At 40.3% G+C, this 24,990-nt stretch overlaps 1 protein-coding gene across 2 annotated transcripts in view; it reads right to left on the bottom strand.

Moving 5' to 3' along the window:
* The window catches only part of nploc4 (NPL4 homolog, ubiquitin recognition factor), a 72,280-nt gene extending 60,775 nt beyond the window's left edge, over positions 1-11,505 (bottom strand). The window contains exons 1-2 of one of the 2 annotated variants that reach the window (XM_048610670.1): positions 11,346-11,505; positions 2,983-3,063 (exon numbers count right to left, since the gene is read on the bottom strand). In XM_048610670.1, coding sequence (XP_048466627.1) covers positions 2,983-3,063; positions 11,346-11,360 — 96 coding nt within the window. In that variant the 5' untranslated portion in view covers positions 11,361-11,505. The remainder of the gene's footprint in view (positions 1-2,982; positions 3,064-11,345) is intronic. The other variant, XM_048610671.1, reaches the window with a different exon arrangement.
* Between the last annotated feature and the right edge of the window lie 13,485 nt (positions 11,506-24,990).

Raw genomic sequence — 24,990 nt, 5'->3', positions numbered from 1 at the left:
GCTTAAGTTTATGAAGTCAACATTTATTCAAACTTGCCATCACCACAACTGACTGTTCCTTTATCAGTTCTGACCAGCTGTGCATTTCCAGCTGCTTCTGTTTTTGTTTCCGATATTCAACATTTGCAGGCTTTCCAATTTATTTTACAGCTTTATAAGTTTAATAAGACAGACTTGAGAAAAGCTGTTTGCTGATAAGGTGAATCCGTGTTTTGAGTCATAGTATTTGTGGCTTTAAAAAGTCAAAGTGCAGTAATAGATACATCTGAAGAACAACTGAAAGATGATCGCCGACTTCAACAGACTTTTGTACGTCGGCAACTGCTTGTAAACAAACAAATTCTCCCTTTTGACAGGCGACCTGTTCATCATTTGGATTCCCGTCTGTTCAGTTGTGATTTGCGGCTGAAATCTCATCAATAACACAGCAATTTGCTTGCACTTTGGAAGTACAATTTCAAATGCAGGCAAGTGACCAAAATGTGGCACATAGTTAACATAGACATGGACTATAATAAGATACAAGTAGAAATGAATAAGCTTGCAGAATGTAAATGTAATTGACAAAAAAATCTTTGAAGTGCATTAAGAAGGAGGTCATGCACTTTAGTAGGAAGAATAAGGAGGCCACATACTCCTTTGAAAATAATTATCTAAATGGGGTAATGGAACCAAGGGATTTGGGTTGAAAATTTACAACCTACAACAAGAAGCAAGACAGCAAATAAAGTTTAAAAGAAAGAACAAAGCATAGGTGTTCATTTCTGGGATGAGTAATTCAAAAGCAGAGAAGTTGTATCGAACCTTGGTTCCACTATACTTTACATACTTTGAGGGGTTCTGGTCTCTATATTAAAGAAAGATTAGAGGCATTGAAAAAAAATTCAAAAAGATTTTACAAGAATGATACCAGAACTGAGGAGTTATACCTATCAGGAAAAATTGAACAGATCAAGGCTCTTCTCTCTGGAAGAGAGAAGACAGAGTGAACCAACAGAGATCTATTATAAAGGGTCTATTAAGTTAGAAATTGAGAGTGCTACCACTTGCATGTGAGATGAGAATGAGAGACCACAAATTTAAGATAGTCAGAAAGAAATGTCTTCAGCTACAGAGTCAAGGCAATAGCCCAGATGCAGTTAAGGGGATGAGCTATAAAAAGAGAAAGGAACAGAAGGCAATGTTGATGGTGTTAACAAAAGAAAGTTGTAAGGAGAGTTTTGTGGAGCATATAAACTGTTATGTATGCATTGGGCTGAATAAAAAAAGGCTGTAAGGAGAAGCCTGGGAACTATAGATTGGTGTGTCTGACATCAATGATGGCTAAGTTGTTGGAGGGTATTCTGAGGGATAGGATTTACATGCATTTGGAGAGGCAAGAGCCGATTAGGGATAGTTGGCATCACTTCATGCATGGGAAATCGTGTCTCACAAACTTGAGCTTTTTGAGGATGTAGCCAAAAAGACCGATGGGAGCCCAGCGATACATGTTGTCTACTTGGGCTTTAGTAAAGCCTTTGACAAGGTTCCACATGGTGAATTGATTAATAAAGTTAGATCACATGGAATTCAGGGAAAACTTGTCAATCAGATACAAACTGGCTTGATGGTAGGAGACAGAGGGTGGTGGTGGAGGATTGCTTTTCAGACTGGAGGCCCATGATCTCTGGTGTTCCACAAGGATTGGTGCTGGGTCCACTGTTGTTTGTCGTTAATATAAGTGATTTATGTAAATGATTTAGATGAGGAGCAATGGTTAAGTTTGCAGATGACACCAAAATTGATGGTATACTCAACAGTGAAGAAGGTATCCAAGTTTCGAAAAGGAATCTTGATCAAATGGGCCAATGGGCTGAGGACTGGCAGACGGAGTTTCATTTGGATAAATGCAAGGTATTGCATTTTGGTAACAGAAACAAGGACAGGGACTTGTACAGTTAATGGTAGAACCCTGGGTAGTGTTGGCGAACAGAGAAACCCAAGGTTCAGGTACATAGTCCTTTGAGAGTTGCGTCACAGATAGACAGGGTGGTGAAGAAGACGTTTACCACACTTGCCGTCGTTGGTCAGACCACTGAGCATAGTAGTTGGGACATCATGTGGAGACTGTACAGGACATCAGTAAGGTCACTTTTGGAGTACTGTTTACAGTTCTGGTCGCCCTGCTATAGAAAGGATATTATGAAATTAGAAAGGGTGCAGAAAAGATTTACCAGGACATTGCCGGGACTAGAGGGTTTGATGTATAAGGACAGGCTGGAACTATTTACACTGGAGCATAGGAAGTTGAGGGGTGAGCTTAGAGAGGTTTATAAGGTCATGAGGGGCATAGATAAGGAGAATAGCAAAAAGGTCTTTTCCCTAGGGTAGGGTAGTTCAAAAACTAGGGGACATATTTTTAAGGTGAGAGGAGAAAGATTTAAAAGGGACCTGAGGGGCAACTTTTTCCACACAGAGGATGCTTTGTACGTGGATTAAACTGCCAGAGGAAGTGGTAGATGCGGGTACAGTTAGAGCATTTAAAAGACATTTGGATAAGTACATGAATAGGAAAGGTTTAGTGGGATATGGGCCAGACACAGGCAAGTTGGACTAATTTAGTTTGGCAACGCTGGTTGCTACTGACGAGTTGGACCAAAGGGTTTGCTTGCATGCTGAATGACTATGATGCTTCAAATATGAGACACATGCTAGAGGCAAAGCATCAGATATGTAAAAATTAACAAAGTCAGTGTATCAAGTCATTTAATATTGTATGGAATTGGACTCCCATAATCATTTAAAATGTCGAAAAAAAAAGAGAGCAGGAATTTACAAATAATACTTAGTTAACATTAAAGAAATAGCTACATAATGTGAAAAATTATGATTATTTCAGTGTTTACCAAAATCACTGGAGTTAAACAGAGAAACATAAAGGAAATATACAACAGGTTTGAGGTTCTCAGAAGCAAACTTCCCCTGAAGAAAATGATTCATTACCTTTTTCAAAAATTGGGCTCCTGTTTCTCGTTTTCCCACGTTAATCCGTTTCATACCATGTGGTGACTGAATACGGACAATCTAAAAGATTAAATAAATATTTAAAGTGCACACAAACATGATAAAGTTTTATGAAAGCACTCACAGTAACAGCACGCAATATCATAATGCTCTTGGTTAAACTACAATTAAAGCCCTTCAAAAGTGTGTTAGAAAATTGGAGATCTGGAAACATTTTTTGAGCACTCAAGATGTCAAATGGCCTGCAAATTTGTATGTATTAAATTAATATTTTCAGTGGGACTTAAGTGAACCAAAACAAAAACTAACAAAAGTACTGAGCTATTAAATATGCTACGTTTGTAGGATCTCAACCATTTCAATCTATTTTGATCCAACTGACATCAGCTTTGGGTTATCATTTGCCATTGGCAGTCATTCTTTTGGATTTCCCAATCTTACTTTCACATCTGTTTCAGCCATGCTTGCAAGGGCAAACAGTTATTCTAAAATTCCTCTATGTAAAACAAAGGTACATGGCAGATGATCATATTAAAAGATAACCACCAAAATAAGGGCACTAAACTTGGTGTGCTTCCTTCCTACAATTACAAAGACCGTAAGATAAAGGAACAGAATTAGGCCATTCAGCCCAAGTCTGCCCCATGATTTGATCTTGGCTGATATGTTTCTCAACCCCACTCTCCTGCGTTCTCCCTGTAATCCTTGGTCCCCTTACCAATTAAGAATCTATCTGTACTAAATACACTCAATGGATTTGACTTCCACAGCCCTTTGAGGCACGGGTTTCCACAGATTCACCATCCTCAATTGTCAGGTTCCTTTTGTACAATTACATTGAGTTTTTCAAAAATCTTATTGAACTGTACGGTCAATAAAACACTAGACCTTAAACTTCTATAAAGGTCATCCCTCAACCTCCTATACTCCAGTGAAAAAGGTTCCAGCCACTTCTTATAAATCAAACCCTCTAGTCCCAGCAACATCCTAGTAAATCTTTTCTGCACCCTCTCCAATTTAATAGTATCCTTTCTATAGCAGGGCGACCAGAGCTGTACACAGTACTCCAAAAGTGACCTCACCAATGTCCTGTACAACTTCAATCACTGAAAACTAAAATTCAGTGTATGAAATGCTTAGCCTGAACCTGATATTAGCCAGCCTAATCCTACGACAATGCAATGCCACTCAGTTCATTTTAAATAATCAAATGTTGTGTGCAATGCAAGCTTCAAGAACAAATGAAAGTGCATAGTAATGCTGCAGCTACAACGCTTGACTATTGTGTCTGCCATCCCTCTATGGTGTTTGTCAGTCCATATTAGATCATAAGAAAGGGATTTCTTCCTAAGCCACAACATTCATAAGATCAAATAGATAATAACAAGATCTGTAAAAATGAGCATTGACTAAGCCATTATAATCTGTAATTGATGGGGAAAGCAAGAATCTGGCTTCACAGATTACAAATCTGAAATAAATGTTGCAATACCACTGACAAGCTCATGAAGTGCCCTGAAACATCAAATGATTCCCCATAGCCATGAGCAAATAAATAAGCCTGAATTTTGCGTTAAGGGTAAGGACGACACTAATAGTATTCATAGCTTTTCTGGCGCAAACTGAACAATGTCCAGCTTTGACACCCAAAGTTAAATGTCAAAATTCAGAATGTGTTTTCTGACTTGCCCTGCTGACCCAGAATCTGTACCCCATTGATACCTCACCAATTGACTCAGCATTACAATCCATTGAAGGATGGGAAATTGCTGTACTCATCACACAGATATCTAATACTGACAACAAAAAGGTTAGGACTAGTAAGTTTAGAATTTGAATTTTTAAATGGCATTTAAAAAAAAAAAGACAATTACTGCCAAACAAGCTCTACAGCACTGGAATTTAATATTAAAGTGTGGAGTCACATGCATTTAGACTGCACTTATTCTTGGCAAGTTTCAAAAACAATTCTATTCTTAAAATTCTATTTTTCACTCTTTTATTCCTCGTTCTCAAAACTTTCTTTCCCTTACTATTTTGTATATGATTTGACAGCGAGTTAAATATTCTAACTTGAACCTCCAGGTATTCCTCAATCTGATTGGTTGAGGGGACTGCTGTTACCTGCCTCACTTATACACATCCTAGATCTCCTCAAGCAGTAATCTGCTGATAAGAACTGTATTTAGTGGGAGGTTTCAAATTAAAGCTCATGAAAAGGCCTGGGCAGTTAAACCACAATGAAAGGTCTTACTTTCACAGCTGGCTATGAAATGTGTCAAATTGAGATACTATTACCAGATGATATTGGAAAATTTAAGATATTTCTGCAAAATATATTTTAAGTGCATATCATCTTAATTTGGTCAGGCTACAGCATGAATAGCAGTGTTGTAAGATAAGCAGTAAAACTGCAGCCAAATTCCATTAGTTAACCAATATCCAACATCTGAAAGATCACAGGCAGATGGTACCTGGTGAGCAGATTCTGTGCAAGTGTTTAATAATGCATTGAATCTCGCATTGTCTGATCAAAAGTAGAGAAAGAGAGCTACCTAACTTGCTGCTGTAATGAATTGTTCTAAAGTGGTTTCTATGGAGTGTAGATAAATGTATTGTTTTAAAATTCTATTTCTCTTGCAACTTTTTGCACATATTCAAATCTATACTACTCAGTGATTCGATCACACTGTACTGTTAGGCTTGAATATTAGACTTTTCTTTGCAAAACAAAGCTTGCACACAAAAGAGGAATTTTTTCACTATAATTCAAACTATCAACATCTTGGCATTTAACAGTTTAGATGTAACTACAATAGGGGAAAAAACAGCAGCCCAAAATTTAACAAGGTACTGGCCTCTTTACATGTATCATGAAAGAAATTTCACCCATAGGATATCATCCAAAATTATTTTGATAGAAATGTCTTGGATCCAACACACGAGTTGACTTTTTTTGTTGGTATCCAAGGGATAAGCAAAGCAATTAAATCCAATTATAAACAGCTTTGAGATTTATCCAATGCTTAATTGGCAGCTTCCCTTTGAATTCAGTTAGGTGTTCAAATTACCTTTTGGCTACTTTACATTCCCTAGCTCTTCTAAAATCTTTGAAAGAAAATGGTCAAATCAGATTTCTTGATTGATGGGGAGAAATAAAGATCCACCAACACAGAAAAACAAGTTATTGTTCAACACAGTCATCACAACTGTTTGTAATTTTCTACTTCATCAAAGGGCTATTTACCACAGTTATAACAGTTTTCTTCCCCCTCACTGTTTAATAAGCTTGTCAAAGTCATGGTCTAGTGCAATATTGTCGTCTTCCAAACTTGAGGGAGAACACAAGGGCCCACGATAAAAATCAATTAACCAAACTAGAACAGACAACGTCGTATTCAATTTCTGGAATGCTACTAATTTAGTATTTTTCTACCCGTGCATTAAAAAAGAGGTACACAGAGCAACTTTTCATCTGTAGAAGTAGTCTGAGACACTGAATCCCATAAAAATGTCAGAATTAAAGTAATTTCAAGAATAAAACATTTTACTAGTCTTTTGTCTCAACAGTGGCTTGAAAGAACCAATCCCTAGATTGGCAAGAATTTTAAAATTTCAAATAATTCTGGCAACTGTCATTCTGTATGCTACCATTGCCCTAGATGCTCCATTCAGGAGTATAATCCCCTGATTGGAATATACAAGTACAGTATTTACTTTGTCAAAGTACAAATTGCATCAATATATGATATGAGAAATCCAAACAGATGAGGCATTAAATGAACTAAATACTACAAATAATAGGTCAGTAATTAGTTATACATATGCAAAAATAATCAGTTTGTGCAAGTTAATTATTCTACACATTCACGAAAAATTTAATCCCATGCCTCCTCTTGATTTTTAATGACAAAGATTATTTACTTGACTATCAGAAATATACCAATTTTGTTCAACAATTCGTTTTAACAATATTATATACATACATTTTGTAAAACCTTCAGAGAGTTTACATTATTATTTTATACTTTAACTTCATTGTTAATCCATTTTATTAAATCAGCATAATGGAGTGGATTGGATTTTGCTAAGAACAAGGAGAATAGTGTTAACCAATGGCTCCCTAAATTAACTTAATTATGCACTAATTATTTCATTTTTGTTATTGATTTCTTTGCTATGGCCTTTTAGGATGAGAAGAATATCATCTTAGGTTAGGAGTCAAGTCTGAACATGATCACACTACATTAACAATATGTAGTTTCTGTTGTGATTGTTATCGGTGCCAATTCATCTGTTGTCAGCTGTGTTCAATAATAACTCCGGCCAGTTCCCCAATAACATACTGAGCCAACACTCATTATGTAAATATTCTATAAAAAAACACGTTCTCCTTAAGGAAGGATATACTTACCTCAGAAAGGGTTAACATGACTGACTCCTATGGGTTCAACTCAAATATAAACAGCCGATACTTTCAGAAGACAGGGCTCTTGTGGTGCAGCAGTAGCATCCCTACTGCTAAGTTAGGAAGCATGGATTCAAGTGTAGAGGTATGTAATTACATTTCTAAACAGGATGATTAAAAATATCTATACTTTCAGAAGCACAAGAGGTGATCTCATTGGAAGGTAGGAAATTCTCCAAAGAGGCTGCCACAGTTGATGCAATGAGGTTTTCTTTCTCTGGCTGGTAAGCACAGAACTTAATTTCAGTCTCAAAAAGGGGTCAGCCACTGAAGACTAATGAGGACGAATTTTTTCAGAGGCTTATGAATTGTTGGAATTCAGTACTGTTGAGAACCATGGATACTCGGTTATTGAACATGTTCAGTACTGAAACAAATAGACTTTTGTGCACTAAAAGAATCAAGGAAAATGGGGATTGGGACAAGTTAATATAGAAAATCAGCCATAATTTTATTGGAGGGTGAAGCAGACTTGAGGGGTTGTATGGCTTATTTCCAATTCTGATCAACATTACATTTGATGTTTGAAAAAAAGTAATGCAGATTGCCAACCTCATGCAAACAAAGCTTCCCATCTGCTCCACACTCCCCACTAACCCTGACACCTTTCCCTGCAACCACAGCAAGTGCTACAACTGCCCCTACACCATCCGCTCCCGTTCCCCCACCTCCTCCCAAAACAAACCTTTCATGTTAGACAGGGATTCACCTGTACATCTGTCACCTCGGTCTACTGTATCCGCTGCTCCCGACGTGGCCTCCTCTACATCGGTGAGACCAAGCGTAGACTCGGAGATCATTTTGTACAGCATCTGCACACGACAGACGACAACACCTTCCAATCGCCAACAATTTTAACTCCCCCTGCCACTCCCTGGGTGACGTGTCCATCCTGGGCCACCTCCAGTGTCACAATGACACCACCTGCAAACTGGAGGAATAACACCTCATATTCCGCTTCAGAAGCCTACAGCCTGATGGTCTAAACATGGAATTCACCAGTTTCAAAATCTCCCCACCCCCCAGCCTCATCCCATGTCCAACCCTCCCTCTCATCACCACCTCCTTGACCTGACACAACCTGTCCATCTTCTCTCCCACCTATCTGCCCCACCCATCTCAGTGACCAATCCCCACCAATGCCTACCTGCAATCACCTATCACCATCCCACCTACCTTCCTCAGCCCCACCCCTCCTCTATTTATTTCTGAGATCCCTTCCCCCCCCTCCCCATTTCTGAAGAAGGGTCCTGACTCAAAACGTCAACTTTCTTGCTCCTCCAGCTCCACACTGTGTTGTTTCTGACTCCAGCATCTGCAGTTCTTGCTATCTCTTCATCATGGCACACTACATCACCATACATTTTAAAAATGGATGTGCATTTATGTTGCACATTTCACAACAGACAGACAACTCAGAGCACTCTATAATATTTTAAATACTTTTTGAATAAAGGGTATTGTAATGGAGGGCATGTAGCAACCAAATGCATGTCACAAGCCTCTATAAACAGCCATGTCATGATGCTCAGGTTTTTTTTTGTGATTTTTGGACACGGGTTAACTCGCTTGCTCATTTTTGAATGTGCGACAGGATCTTTTACATACATCCGAATAGGTAGATGGGGCCTCAGTTTAACATTTCATCTGAAAGATGGCACCTCCAGCAATGTTGCGCTCAGAGGACTGCACTGGAGTGTCAGCAGGGCTTTTCTTATACTCAAGTCTTGGAATTAGACTTGAACATGGACATTTGACACTCAGAGGCGGGCGTCTTACTAACCGAACCAAAGCCAGCATTCGAAAACTTAATTCCTACGTGTATTTCTGGCTACAAAATCTTATTTCAAACTGTAATTTTTTGTTATTTTCTATTACTAATCCATTGTAAATTCTTGTACCATCTTTTGTAACTGTCCACACCGTCACACCAATGGTAGTGTTTGAGTGATTCAGTTCTATATCTTCTAGCTTCTCAATCTTTAATGTAGACACAATATGTTCCAAAGGGCTTCCCTTTCTACTTTCCAATTGGTAGTGTTTTCATTTTTAAAACTATAAACATAAAATCAAGGTGTTATACAAATGGACATAGAACAACTCCCAACCCACTGTCTGGATTACATTCCATTGAAGATTCCACAACTAAATCTCTAACTTTTCTGTTCTCTCCAAAAAAATGCAATCTGACCAGCTGGTGTTTCCAGTAGTTCACCTTCCGTTACTGGATTTCACTCATCTCTATCTCCAATCACTGCATCTATATTCAAACTTTCTCTGACAACTACTCTTGCACTTGACATCACTGGCACAAAGCTACAGCAGACTGACCAATTTTATTTTTAAATTTAAAACATTTAAGTAAATAGCTTGCACTAACTTCCTAACCCACATTTACAACATACAACAGTTGATCACTAAAGAAAGTGTCTATTTTCCAATCTCCCAACCTAATTCATTTGTCACTACCATCACAGCCTTCAAACTGCAATGAAGTAGTAATTAATTTTTTTTAAAAAATAAATCACAACTTTCATTAATCTAGCACCTTTAAATGTCCAAAGTACTATAAAATAATTGTATGCTTCGATCCAGATAATTAACTTTAAACTCACATATTGTGTATAAGATATAATTAAGCATTTACTGAACTCTTACTACCTTAAGTATTTACATGCACATAGTACTTCAGATTGCAAGTAATTCATATTGTTTAGATAGTCTTCAATTTGCAGTCTCTTTTCAAATGCACAAGCTATGGCAAGACTTCTTTGTAAAAAGAAAAACAGGTTGTTCAAAAATAACCAGTGTGTTCCTCCAGCTTACTTCCTCAAATTATGCAGACATATTAAATTCCGTCCCCATGCAAAACTGCCAACTCATTCAGGGGTCTGAATCCAGAGGGCAGCAACACTTTGCTCAAGCTAATCTCAGTGTTCATTTAGGATGGGATGAGCTAATTTACAGACCAGGGATCCTGGCCAACATGACTCAGTCCAAAGTGTGTCCTTTTCTAAGTGACTGAGCAATTACATGACCTTATAATTTCAATCCTACAGTAAGACAAATTGAACGTTATTGAATGGGCAAGAACAGCAATTCTGAATACTGACATTTAAAAGTACAAAACCTACAATGGTCGTGAAATCTGTTGCTCAACATTTGACTTTGCAGCAATATCTAATTGCTGAAAATTGGGCAAACGGCAGAGGCCACAAACGCAGCTTTGGCTGTGAACGAGCGCCTCATACATACAAACAATACTGACAGTACAACACAGAAGGATTAGGCAACATCAGTATAACTGTGGTGGCTGCATTCTCCAAAAAGTTGTGGTAGTCAACATAATGGACTAGGAAACAATCACAATTCGATATGTTGCATCAGGCAGAGACTCAGTTTAACGGAGTGATCACTTCAAACTGGGCAGCAAAGCAAATCTACAATCCACGCACAGATTAAATAATCAAACGTTGGTGCAAGTCATGTTGGAGGTTACATCGTGTCATTTTGTGAGTGGTCGAAAGAACCCCACATCTTTCCCCGGCCTCCAGCTGGCTGAGGCATGGAGGGAGAGGGGAGGGATCTAAACCGGATCGGCTGCCTCATTGCTCTGAAACCGGAGGCGTGTGGAGATACTCCATTCCAACCCCAGCGACGGGGAGAGCGGCTGTCGGGGCCCTGGGCCTGAAGCTGTCAACCCCCACTCCTCAGTCCGGGCCTGGGAGTTAAGCGGGAGAGTCAGGGACCTCTCCACTCGGCCGTGTCCCAGGTCAGGTAATAAGGACGCCCCGCCAAGGTTACGCGAGAGGGCTTCAGGCCCCGGACCCGAGCAGGCTGCAAGAAGCTCGCCGAAGATGAAGCCGTTACTCACGATGTTTTCCGCCATGACACCCCCCGGGAGCGGCTCCTTGGCCTTTTACCGAAATTTCCCTTCCAACTGCTCCGCGTGTCACCACAAAACCCGTCCGATGCTGCACAGCGCAAGGGAACAGTCTGTTCCGCGGTATATACGTTCCCCCTTCTGTACAGCACAGTGCAACATTGACAATGCAAAAAAACTTTGCATTTTACGTACAAACTATCACACGGTCAATATGCCCAATAATTAGTTATATTTGCGCAACCTATCCTAAAATATTCCAGCAAGTTACTTCCATTTCGTTTCCCCATAAAATTATAGAACAGTTAACAGTTTTTTTGAACTTTGATACCACACACCCTAATGAGATGGACAAGTTAACATTATTTTTCTTAAACTGTCTTTGCACACTGATGTTAAAAAGCTGGTGCGTCGGGACATTTCACCAACTGGACAACTTCCTGTGCATGATGTAGTAGAAGTGCAGTGTAGTTTATAGGATGTGCTTTTATCAAATAGGTCCAATATTAGTCAATGTGGGACCGAAGCTGAAAACCATGTTACAAATACCCAACATTATTGCAACATTTTAATAGGGAATTTACAAAAAAATCATGAATGTATCATTTCCTAGAATTGTGTGTAAATTTACCAAAACAGGCCATTCAGATCTATTCTGATGTTTTAACTCTGCACATGCTATCTCTCACCCTACTTCAGCTCACTCCATCAGCATATCATCTATTCCCTTTCTGCTCCTGTGGAGTAAGTGGTCAACTATACCTTTACTCCACTGAGTGTGAGTAAGGAGTAATGCCCATCATGATGTCGGATGATGTGGAATTGGGCCCTAAATGCATTGGTTTCCCAGAGATGTCTTCTTTACCATTTTCTTATATATAGTTAATATATAATAAAGGTGGTTGATGTTAACTGACATGGAAGCAGATTACCTTCTATCAACAACCCAGATTTAATCTCAGAACATGTTGGCCAGTGGTGACCAGATCCACAGAACTCATGGCATATGTCAAGAAGGTGCCACCTGACCACAGTGTATAAGAAATTACTGCAGATTAGAGATCTTCACAAAGAGGAGAAAATAACATGTTTTTGGTTGCCATAACTCTCCAAGAAGAAAAATACTCATCGATAGAAAATGGCTTTTTCTTGGGCTACTGGACCACATTCAGTGCCTGTGACCACATCCTGTATTAGGTCAACTAGTGCTAATGGTTTAGTTGATACTAGTTTGCCATTGACCTCAAAAATATCAGATAAAGACCAAATCAGTGTATTGTTGTACGTGATCAATAGCAGTATTGACACTTTTTATCAGGTCAGGCACAGAAAAGACACTGTTAAATATGATGATGTGATCTAGTTCTTTGATTCTTATTCTAGTTTAAGACATAATCCCATCAAAGGGCAAAATTTATCTGGTGGAACAAAGAGCTAGGGAAATCTATTGATTCTTCTATAAATAATTTGTATCGGCCAGCTGCTAACTGCCAATAGGGAAGATTGAGAGATGAGCTCATAAGCTCATCAGTGTGCAAGTGTTTGATGGAGCTCTTTTGAGAAATTTCAATTTAATCATAGAACCCCTGCAGTGTGGAAACAGGCTATTCAGCCCATCAAGTCTACACTTACCCTCCAAAAAGCAACTCACCCAGCCAGCATTTCCCATGGCTAATTCACCTAGCCTGCACACTGTGGGCAATCTAGCACAGCCAATCCACTTGAACTATACAGGTTTGGACTTGGGATGCAACTGGAGCCACCTAGAGGAAATCCCTGCAGATATGGGGGCAAATGTTCAAACTCCACACAGACAGTTGCCCAAGGGTGGGGAATTGAACCTGGGTCCCTGGTACTGTGAGGCAGCAGTGCTAATCACTGAGCCATTGTGCTGCCCTCTAAATTTCTGTTTTATATGAGCAAAGGCTGTGCAGTTCACCAGATTGTACTTTGCAAATAAAGCTGGCTTTTAATTCTTGAGGACAGAGAACTTTCCTGGTGCCAGACCACTTGAATGTGACTCAGTTCAATTCATTAATAGGGAGCTACCAATTTTCTGGTAAGATAAATAACACAGAGAGAAAGGAGCACCATTTTCTCTCATTGTTTCTCGTCTGTGCTGTCAGGATAGCTTCACATTGTCATCAATCCCACCCAACCAGCAATGCTGAGTATCATTTTAGGCTGAGTTGTGAAAAAGGGTCACTGGACCTGAAATGCTAACTCTGGTTTCTCTCCACAGATGCTGCCAGATTTGTCGAGATTTTCCAGCGATTTCTGCTTTTGTTGCCAATTTAGGCTGGTTTGATAAAGTAACAATAAGGATTTTCTATTTGCTGGGCAGAAGTTGAAAAACACACCACCCCAATCTACAGTTATCTAAGAAGTAAATGCTGCCAAGGCTCAAGGCATATTCTTCTGGGTGGTGGGGGGGTGGGGGTGGTCTGGTGGTTCCACTGGCATGTATATCATGTTTAATAGAAAATAAACTGGTATTAAATTGGATACAGAGGAAAGCATAGCCATTCTTTCAGATTCACCACTGTGGTCGAAGCTTAAATTTCTCCAGCTGTCTCCCACTAAACCTCAAGGTGTAGGAGGCATTACAATAACAGTGCGAGGGCAGATGCAGGTTATCCTTTTCTAGAATGGAATGGAGATCATTGATACTGTGTACATCATTCCCAAACAGCATTGTTCTTTATCAAATGGGGCTGTGCAGGTAGCAATGAAACTTTTTTATTCCCATGCTGCAGCTGAAATTAAATAAATTCATTTCTCGACAAGAAATTGACTCCTTAATCTGCCAGCCATTTTTCATTGAAGAACCAACATCCATAGGACCACAGGAGGATGTGGCAGATCTTTCACTTACTTTGAGGAAAGGTAGGAGAAGCAGGGAATAGGATTCACAAAAAGTAACAGTGACCTGCAGCAAAGTTACCTCCAGTTGCTCTTACAGGAATGAATGAAAGAGAATGATACTGACATAAAAGCAGACAATCCAATAGATGAAAAGATCTGGAACTTGCTACACTGTTTGACCATAATATTCATGACAATTTAGCCTCTGCTTTCTTTTTTGAGCCATCTCATGTTTATTGGAAGAGGTGAGGAAGAAATGAGTTTATCTGCTTGTTCCAATGACCTTGCTGATGACATGCAACAACAACTGACAATAGGCAGCAAAAAAGTTATCCAAGGAGGATGAGATATTTAACTTTAACTTGGATTCAGCCTTTATTGAATATTCAGTAATTACTAAGCGACAAAAAAAGTCAGTTGAAGCCTGAAAGTGAGTCTCACTAACAAGTCATGGACAGTTGAGAAATACTTCATAAAAGCTTAAATCTGATCATCAAATTGAAATAAATGTATTAAAATGAAGCAAATAGTTCTGAAGAAGAGCATTGCCAGATTCAAAGTATTAACTCTGTTTCACCCTCCACAGATGCTACCAGATCTGGTGAGCATTTTCAGTTCTTAAAATCTAAAAGAGATTGGTGAAGTCAAGCCACCTAAAAAAGACTGCCAAACTAAAAGCCCAGATATTAGCAGTGACACACAGTATTCAAGTAACAGAGCAACTATCTGAAGAAGTACCCACATTAACCATTTTTCCTATCGCCAATTAAATTTTTATCAGGAATGTGCCTGTTCCTAAGATTGAACTTTCTGCTCAGTGGTTAACACTGCCGCCTCACAGTACCAGGGATCCAGGTGCTCTGGTTTCCTCCCACTGTCCAAAGATGTACATATTAGATGGACTGGCCCAACTGAAATTGTCCAGAATGTTCAGGGATGTGTTGGTTAGGTGGATAGTCATAGGAAATATGGGGTTGCAGGATACGGTAGGGGACTGGGTTCGAGTGGGGTGCTCTCCGGAGGGTCGGTGCGGACTCAATGGGCCAAATAGCCTCCTTCTACACTATTGGGTTTTAGGGTAAGTCTGAAGATCAAAGTACTACATAGGAACTTCCTAAAAATCCTGATCCAGAAGTTTATTCTACTGTAGATGATGGTGTTCTCTTAGTTCGTGTGATGTTATTTTCTGCAGCACAGCAGCTTCACACTGAAGCAAGTTTGGAAATGATACCACTAGCTGCAGAAAGTTAAATTCCTACTTCAGGTGTGGTAAGGAAGTCCTCATTTCCTTGTCTCCATAATTTTCTTCAGAATCTTCTTTGTTCTTCTTTTCATCCATTACATTCATCCCTGGATCATTGCTTCATCAAAAGGAAATGAGAGTAAGAATTTCAGTTCATTGTTTTCCTTTACAAGCAATTATAATTGGCTGAATCTTAGAATGTTTTCTGTTGAATCAGTTTTTCCTTGATCTGTCTTGTTGCTGTTACATTCAGGTCATTATAAATTTCACAGCTCAGGAGCCAGCAGCCATGAGAAGCGCCAATCCCACTCCATCGATGTTTTTACCTTCCAAGAAATGATAAAGGAGCAGATACCTCTCACAATTCCTCCAAAGGAGCTGAACGCCCTGTCAGAGATTGATGTTTTGGGGTCAAGAAACTCGGGTTGGCATTGGGTGGGATGTAGGAGTTGGACAGAATTTCTGAATAATTCATGAGTTTAACAGTTTGTTATAAGAAGAGTGATCTTGGATGAGATGTAGAATTAAGGGTTAAACACTATGTTAACCCAGTTAATGCTCCTGAGCACGTGAGTCAGGAGCGATGTTATGATTACAAGAACTGAAAGAACTGCAGATGCTGTAAATCAGGAACAAAAACAGAAGTTGCTGGAAAAAGCTCAGCAGGTCTGTCAGCATCTGTGAAGAAAAAATCAGAGTTAACGTTTCGGGTCCTGTGATCCTTTCGTCAGAACAGTTCTGAGGAAGGGTCATAGGACCCGAAACGTTAACTCTGATTTTTTTCTTCACAGATGCCAACAGACCTGATGTTATGATTGTGTCAGATCCAATGGAACCGTGACCAATTGTGCAGGGTTCCAGAGGAGTCATCTCTTACTACTTCTTGCAAATGGTTAATAATTAGTACAGATTGTTGATGTTTGCTAACATGGATATGGACTACCTTCCATTAACAACCAGACCTAATGTAAATACAGAGATAGTAGGAACTGCCGATGCTGGAGAATCTGAGATAACAAGGTGTAGAGCTGGATGAACACAGCAGGCCAAGCAGCATCAGAGGAGCAGGAAAGCCTGGACACTTCTTCAGAAATGGAGGAGGGGAAGGAGATTCTGAAATATAGAGAGAGAGGGGGAGGCGGATGGAAGGTGGATAAAGGAACAGATAGATGGAGAGGAGACGGACAGGTTAAGGAGGTGGGGATGGAGCCAATAAAGGTGAGTGTAGGTGGGGAGTTAGGGTGGGGGTTGGTCAGTCCAGGGAAGACAGACAGGTCAAGGAGGCAGGGATGAGGCTGGTAGGTAGGAGGTCGGGGTGGGGGTTGGTCAGTGAAGTGGGAGCAGTGGATAGGTGGGAGAAAAGACAGACAGGTCAAGGATGTGGAGACGAGCTGGGCTGGTTTTGGGATGCGGTAGGGGGAGGGGAGATTTTGAAGCTTGTGAAGTCCACATTGAGACCATTGGCCTGCAGGGTTCCGAAGAGAAATATGAGGTGCTGTTCCTGCAACCTTCAGGTGGCATCGTTGTGGCACTGGAGGAGGCCCAGGATGGACATGTCGTCTAAGGAGTGGGAGGGGGAGTTAAAGTGGTTCGTGACTGGGAGGTGCAGTCGTTTGTCGCGAACCGAGCTTAGGTATTCCACAAAGCAGTCTCCAAGCCTCCGCTTGGTTTCCCCGATGTAGAGGAGGCCACATCAGGAACAGCGGATACAATATACCACATTAGCAGATGTGCAGGTAAACATTTGTTTAATGTGGAAGGTTTTCTTGGGGTGAGGGTGAGGGGGGGGGTGTTGGGGGCAGGCGTAGTACTTCCTGCGGTTGCAGGGAAAAGTGCCAGGGGTGGTGGGGCTAGTGCGGAGTGTGGAGCGGACAAGGGAGTCATGGAGAGCGCAGTCCCTCCGGAAGGCAGATAAGGGTAGGGAGGGAAAAATGTCCTTGGTAGTGGGGTCAGATTGTAGGTGGCGGAAGTGGCGGAGGATGATGCGTTGAATCCGGAGGTTGGTGGGGTGGTACGTGAGGACGAGGGGGATTCTGTTTTTGTTGTTATTGCGGGGAGCGGGTGTGCGGGATGAGTTGCAGGAAACATGATATATGCAGCAAGGGCCTTTTCGACCACTGTGGAGAGGAAGTTGCAGTCCTTGAAAAATGAGGACATCTGGGATGTCCGGGAGTGGAATGCCTCATCTCGGGAGCAGATGCAGTGAGGTGAAGGAATTAGGAATAGGGGATGGCATCCTTGCAGGAAGGTGGGTGAGAGGAGGTGTATTCTAGGTAGCTGTGGGAGTCGGTGGGCTTGAAATAGATATCGGTCTCCAGGTGGTTGCCAGAGATGGAAACAGAGAGGTCCAGGAAGGAGCGAGAGGTATTGGAGTTGGTCCAGGTGAACTTAAGGTTGGGGTGGAAGGTGTTGGTAAAGTGGATGAACTGTTCGAGCTCCTTGTGGGAGCATAAGGTGGCGCCAATACAGTCATCGATACAACGGAGGAAGAGGCGGGGGATGGGGCCAGTGTAGCTTCGGAAGAGGGACTGTTCCACGTAACCTACAAAGAGGCAGGCAAAGCTTGGGCCCACGCGGGTACCCATGGCCACCCCCTTTGTCTGTAGGACGTGGGCGGAGTTGTTGGAGAAGTTGTTAAAGGTGAGAACGAGTTCGGTCCAGGTGATTTGTCCACCTTCAGGCCAATCAGTTTTACTAGCACCTTTTCCTTGGTGATGGCCACCATACTCAGCTCTGCCCCCTGACTCTCTTGAATTTTTGGGAGATTACTCGTGTCTTCCACCGTGAAGATTGACGCAAGTAATTATTCAGTTCCTCAGCCATTTCCTTGTTCCCCATTACTATCTCTCCACTGTCATTTTCCAGTGGTCCAATGTCCACTTTTGCCTCTCTTTTGCCCTTTATATATCTAAAGAAACTCTTACAGTCTTCATTTATATTACTGGCTAGCTTACCCTCATATTTAATCTTCTCCCTCCTTATTTCTTTTCTTGTTGCCCTCTGTTGGTCTTTGTAAGCTTCCCAGTCCTCTGGTTTCCAACTGACCTTCGCCACATTATATGCTTTCTCTTTTGCTTTTATGCTATCCCTGACTTCCTTAGTCAGCCATGGTTGCCTCATTTTCCCTGTACCATGCTTCTTTTTCCTAGGGATGAATTTTTGCTGCGTCTCCTGAATTACTCCCAGAAACTCCTGCCATTGCTGTTCCACTGTCTTTCCTGCTAGGCTCCTCTTCCAGTCAACTCTGCCCAGTTCCTCCCTCATACCTCTGCAGTCGCCTTTATTCAGCTGTAATACCGTTACTTCTGATTCTATCTTCTCCCTCTCAAATTGCAGAGTAAATTCTATCATCTTATGATCACTGCCTCCTAAGCGTTCCTTTACCTTAAGCTCCCTTATCAAGTCTGCCTCATTGCACAGCACTAAATCCAGTATTGCCTGTTCCCTTGTGGGCTCCACCATGAGCTGCTCCAAAAAGCTACCTCGTAGACATTCCACAAACTCCTTTTCTTGCAATCTGATTTTCCCAGTCCACCTGCATATTTAAATCCCCCATGATCACCGTAACTTTGCCTTTCTTACACACCTTTTCTATCTCCTAGTGTATCTTGTGCCCCAGCTCCTGACTACTGTTTGGAGGCCTGTACACAACTTCAACTATGGTTTTTTCACCTTTGCGGTTCTTCAATTCTACCCACACAGATTCTACACCATCAGCCAATTCGATTCACTCCATATGATACCAAGAAATTGTTGGAGGCACTAAATACAGTAAAGGCTATTCTCCCTGACAACAGACTGGCAATAATACTGAAGACTTCTGCTCCAAAACGTTCCAATACCCCTAGCAAAGCTCTTCTAGTACAGCCATAACATTGGCATCTACCTGACAATGTAGAAAATTGCCCAGATATGTCCTGTACACAAAAAGCAGGACAAATCCAATCCAATAAATTACTACTCCGTTATCTACTCTCGATCATCCGTAAAGTAATGTAAGGTATCATTAACAGTGCTGCTTGGCAACAATCTGCTTGCTGATGTCCTGTTTGGGTTCTGCCAGGACCACTCAGCTCCTGACCTCATTACAGCCTTGGTTCAAACATGGACAAAAGAGCTGAATTCCAGAGGTGAGGTGACAGTGACAGACCTTGACATCAAGCCCATATTTGACTGAGTGTGGTATTAAGGGGTCCTAGCAAAACTGGAATCAATGGGAATCAGGGCAAACTCTCTGCTGGTTGAAGTCATACCTGGCATATCGGAAGATGGTTGTGATTGTTGGAGGTCAGTACTTAACAACAGCCACTATACATTGCCCTGCATTGTGTTCCAACTTATATACACATTGACTTGCGAACGGGCTCCAGCACAGAGCCTGTTGGCAACCGAGGGGCTGCCTGAATGTTGTTTGGAGTAAAAATGGTATAAAAGTGGTCATGTGTTTAATTTTAGACATGATAAACTTGAATAGTTTTGAAAGGGATAAATTTAGTTAGATACATTAACAAAGAAGGATGTGCAATGAATACAAAACAATCGGCTTGGAAGACAAGCTCTAAAAATAATAAGTTATTTAAGTTTAAAAATGCAAGTTATGCTAAAGAATTCGACAAACAAATAAAATTTAAATGATATAAAACAGAAAATTTCAGAAAATGTTGAATTTGAAAGTAGGGGCTTGCAATGAGCTGATGTCAATCATCATACAATTGACTTGAAGTTATAGCTTTTATAAGACTAAGAATAAAGGGAATAATGATCGTAACTTTCCAGAAAAGAAGAAGCTACCTCTAAGATGGCAAATAGCTTTCAAACAGGAAAGTGGTGAAAGAAACAAGTCTGGTAAGATTAGGTAAAAAGAAAATAACACTGACCAAATTGCTGCATATCTCTATACATTTCTGCATTTATTTCTATGGAGATTAGCGCATTAACATTCCATCAAGAAATTAACAAAAGAGATCAAATTCAGAACGTTCACATGAATTAAGCACTTAAAAACTAAAAAGCAAGTCAGAGAAATGGATCACATCTACAGCAAAAATGAACTAACTTTAATTTGTTTCAAGACATAAAGAATGTATATTGACCAGCTATTCTATATGTCAAAGATCTTCGCAAGTGAACACAAGAGAATAACCCAGCAGTTACTTATGAGCAATGATATTTATCATGCATTTTGTTGATGATAACATGTGGTTATATGTATCATCCACTTGATAACTCTGGAGACCTTTTATTTTGATACAAGTGTATTTTTCCCAACTAGGAACATGGCAAGATGTACTGAACATTTAGGTTTTAACAACTGATATCTTGACACCTCTGCTTCAGAAAATTGTGCACTAAAAAATATTCTGACAATGACACTGCTGCCAATGAAGAAATTACAAGTTTCATCATTCACATTTAGCAAGTCCAATGACTTTATTTATTGCTTTGAAAAGTCATCATGATGCCTCTATGTGGTGTATCACTGTAAATTAACTGCAACAACCAGAAAGAGGCATGTTCACTGCAGATTTCCAAAGCCTCGCCTGATCTAACTCAACTGAAATAAAATGAGACCGCCTTGGTATCTTAGTCTGACTTTGCACAAAGTGTACATCTAGTGAAGTGTCACATCTGGTTTAGAAAATGGTTTGGGTGCCTATTAGTCTTCCTGGGTGCATCTAAAAGTAACCTTGTCTTAATCAAATTTTCTTAAAAGAGAGATTCTTTCCTCACCAATCACTTCTGGACAAGATAGTTAGATTTCCAGCCAGGCAGGAACTGAGCAATGTAAGTGTGGTTCCCCTCACTGGGAAAACAATTGCAGCTACCAGTTTCAGCTTAGTAAACACACACTTACATTGTTATTTATTAACCTTCTGCAAGATATGACACTATATGTTACTCTGTTTTCTCTCATTGTATAAATGGGGGATACAATCCATTGATTGGATTAGTAACATGATCAACAGGTTCTCAATGTATATTCTCTGAAATTGCTTGTCTGGGGAGGTGACAATGCAAACTTATACCTTTACAGTGACAGAGCAATGGCCCAGATTTTCTTCTGGCCAGACAGTTGTTATTTCAGCATAGATTAGAGGTGCACATGGGGACACTGTGGAATCCCTTTTATAGCACAGTCCAAAGGAATTGCCCAGGGAATTGTTTTATCTGCTGTCAAACCAGAAACTAGCATTACCATTCTGGCTGGGCAAAGGAGGCGGCACAGGGGTAAAAGTTGGGAGGGAATTCGCCTGGGACTCCTCAATATTGACCCCGAACCCCACAGAGTCTCATGGAATCAAGTCAATCATGGGAGATCTTCTGCTAATTATCATCCCTGCTAGCACCACTCCCTAGCTGATGAATCAGCACTTCTCCACATTGAGCTCTGCTTGGAAGAAACACCGGGGTTGGTAACTGCACAAAATATACTGTGGGTCAGGCTCCAACATCCATCACCAAGATTAGCTAGGTAGCACCACTACTGACCAAGCTGGTGGAATCCTAAAGAACTTTACTACTGGATTGTGTCTGTAGCAGGTTGTAAATAAAAAGAGGGAAAAACCTAATTGACATTATCTTCACTGTCCATAACAGTATTTGTAAGAATGGCCACCGCACAGTTCTTGCAGAGACAAAGTCCCGTCTTCACATGGAGGATACACACGATCCTTTTGGGTGGCACTACCACCATACTAAATGGGTAGAATTTAGATAGATCTAGCAACTCCAAAGTTGGCATTGATGAGGTGCTGTAGATTAACCAGCAGCAGATAAAGTATGTTCAATTACAGTCAGTAACTTCATGCTCCAGCAAATACAAATTATTAAGAAGGCACTTTTTTTGGATTCATGTTTAACAAATTATGGACAGTGGTTCATTTGGAGTGAGAAGAAATACTTGAACTTTTATTTAAAGGGGTCATGAGAAGGACATTGTTTGTAAAAGTTCTCAGTCTTCCTTGGAAGTCACATGGTTTAATCTTATTGCTTGGACGGGTTTAGTGGTAATCACATGCCTGGGTTTATGGAATTGTTTTGAATATTGTTTGGAGTTCAGTTGGGATACAGCCGACTGGGAAAGAGAAGCTACCCAGCTCATCGTCCACCTTTCTGAGAAAGCTCTTTTGGAGAGTCCAGTGTGAGACCTGAAAACCTAATACAGCCGTTCTTTTAAATAGCTTCTGATTACTTATCATCTCCTGAATGAACTGTGGATAAAGATCCAGGTGATGACTGCTCATGGTTAGTGGCATCTGTCTATATTTGCTAGGAAACCAAATGAAAGCCATTTTGAATTTTTGTAACATATCCTTTCTTATTCAAGAGCTAACAATTATTGGCCAAAGAGTTTTTTTCCCCAAAATGTATCTGCAGAGAATTTTTTTTTTCTCTTTTAATTGGTGTATTGTGTGCTGGGGCTTTTTAGGAAGACAAGTAATTATACTTTTCTATTTCAAGCTGTGTGCTAGTCATCTTTACATCTTTGTTGAATAAGTTCTGCTTTCCTAATAAATAATAATTTGTTGTTTAGTAAAGAAACTTGGTTGAAGGATCTCTTAATCCTAAACCTAATATAGCTAAAGTGTATAACTGGCCAAATCAGTAAACTGTGTATGGCATTTACATTTGTGTTGTAACTTATAGAGTAGTGGGACTACACAGTGATACTGCACTCCTCCAACCTCAGTTGCAACAATCTCCCCCTTTACCATCACCATCAAGCAGAGAGATCAACACCTGGTTCAACGAAGGTTGCAGGAGGATAAGCCAGGTGCAGCATCAAGCATCTCTAAAAATAAGGTGTTTTTTGTGCCCAACAGCAACAGACATAAATATGCATTATACTTTCAATTTTGTTGTCATTACTTGTGACTTACTAAGCATCTTGATTCACACTGTAAACATTTGCTTTTTACAGGTTTACAGCAAGAAAAAGTACCTTTGCCTGCATTGTTACAACCAGAGGAAATGACTTTCAAAACTGCTGTGTCATTGTGTACAGGATGGAAATTTGAGCGCTTAATATTCAAGCCTCAAATACTGAAAAAAGTGCATGCAATTTCCTTGTATGACCACTCAGTGTCAGTACAATGCTTTATCATTTCTGTAGACTAGAAAATTTGTTTCAAACTCAATGAGATTCATTGATCGTTCTATGTCGAGTTTTTGGTGCTTTTCCTTGTTTTGACTACTTGTCTACAGAATGCATACAAGTTGATATACACTCCCGTTACATACTCGAATGGTGTACTCTTCCACCTGTTATGACCAGGTTAGAAGTAATGAACTGGCTCCCATCTTTTCAATCTCCTCGATTGATCATAACAAAGGTTTAAGTTCTTCTTAACATGAGGCTATATCTTTCTCCAATTTAAAATGTAGTCAACTTTTTTATTGTATGCAATAATGAGAAAATTACAAGATTTTATTCCATTATGGAAAGAACAAGATCACTACCCCTGGAAGTATAATCAAATTGTAATGTCAAGTGTAAGGCCTTTATGTAGTCACGAACGCCCTCATGCATACACAGGGACAAAGTTAAAAGAGGATAGTGTACAGTACAAAAGGAGATAAAAGAATATACAGCTTAGTGTCCTTTGGGTGTCTTTGAGGTATAAGGTTTTAACCTGAGACCACGTTTGCTTAGTGATTATTGCATTACTCAATAAATTCTCAAATTCTCAGTACTCTGACGTTTATTTCCAATAAATGATATCGAACCAGACACCTTGTCTCTTCTTGAGGGAGAGAAATTCTTCTCAGCTTGTGTTCAGTTCTGCATCCTTGATTGCATCTCCTCCTGCCTGCCAAACATAAACTCCTTGAAAAAACAGCTTGGTTGGGTTTTCTGTGTCTGCTGAATTGAGAATTGCAGGCAATGTCTCATCTTTAGAATGTGAATATTCCCAGAATGGCGTAAATCAAACAGGAGATGAGAACCTTTGAAATGGCCCCTATGGGGCGTGGTGGGGGCTGATGTGCACAGTGGTGAGGAAATTGTCAGCTGACTGCTTCCACTGCACTTGAATGAAATGTTAATTTTGGCTCAGACTGTGTGTAATCTAATCCAAATTGTTTTTACGAAACTTGGCCAACTTGGATAGGGTCTTGGTTATGAAATTCCCAGATATTAAATTGGCAAATGAAATTCAAAGATCAACAATTCATATTCATTTCAGCATGTTATACCTATGAATAAGTTTGGTGGCATACTCATCTTTTAAGGTTCAATTCCTGCTCCATGACGTTAACACATACAATCAAAGCTGACATCCAGTGCAGCACTGTGGGAGAGCTGTACTGTCAGATGTGATGTCCTTTGGACAAGATGTCATACCAAGTCTCTGTCTGGTTTTTCAAGTGATTGTAAACAATTACATGGCATTACTTCTAAGAAAAGCAGGGGAGGCAACTACAGTGTCCTGGCCAATACCTGGCCATCAAACAACATCACACAAAACTTGTTACTTGATCCTTTCACCATTGCTGTTAATGGGAGTTTGCTGTGTGCAAATTTGCTGC

Source organism: Rhincodon typus, chromosome 23 (assembly GCF_021869965.1).
Source record: "Rhincodon typus isolate 14 chromosome 23, sRhiTyp1.1, whole genome shotgun sequence".
Lineage (NCBI taxonomy): Eukaryota > Metazoa > Chordata > Chondrichthyes > Orectolobiformes > Rhincodontidae > Rhincodon > Rhincodon typus.
This window is presented reverse-complemented; position numbering and strand designations above follow the sequence as displayed.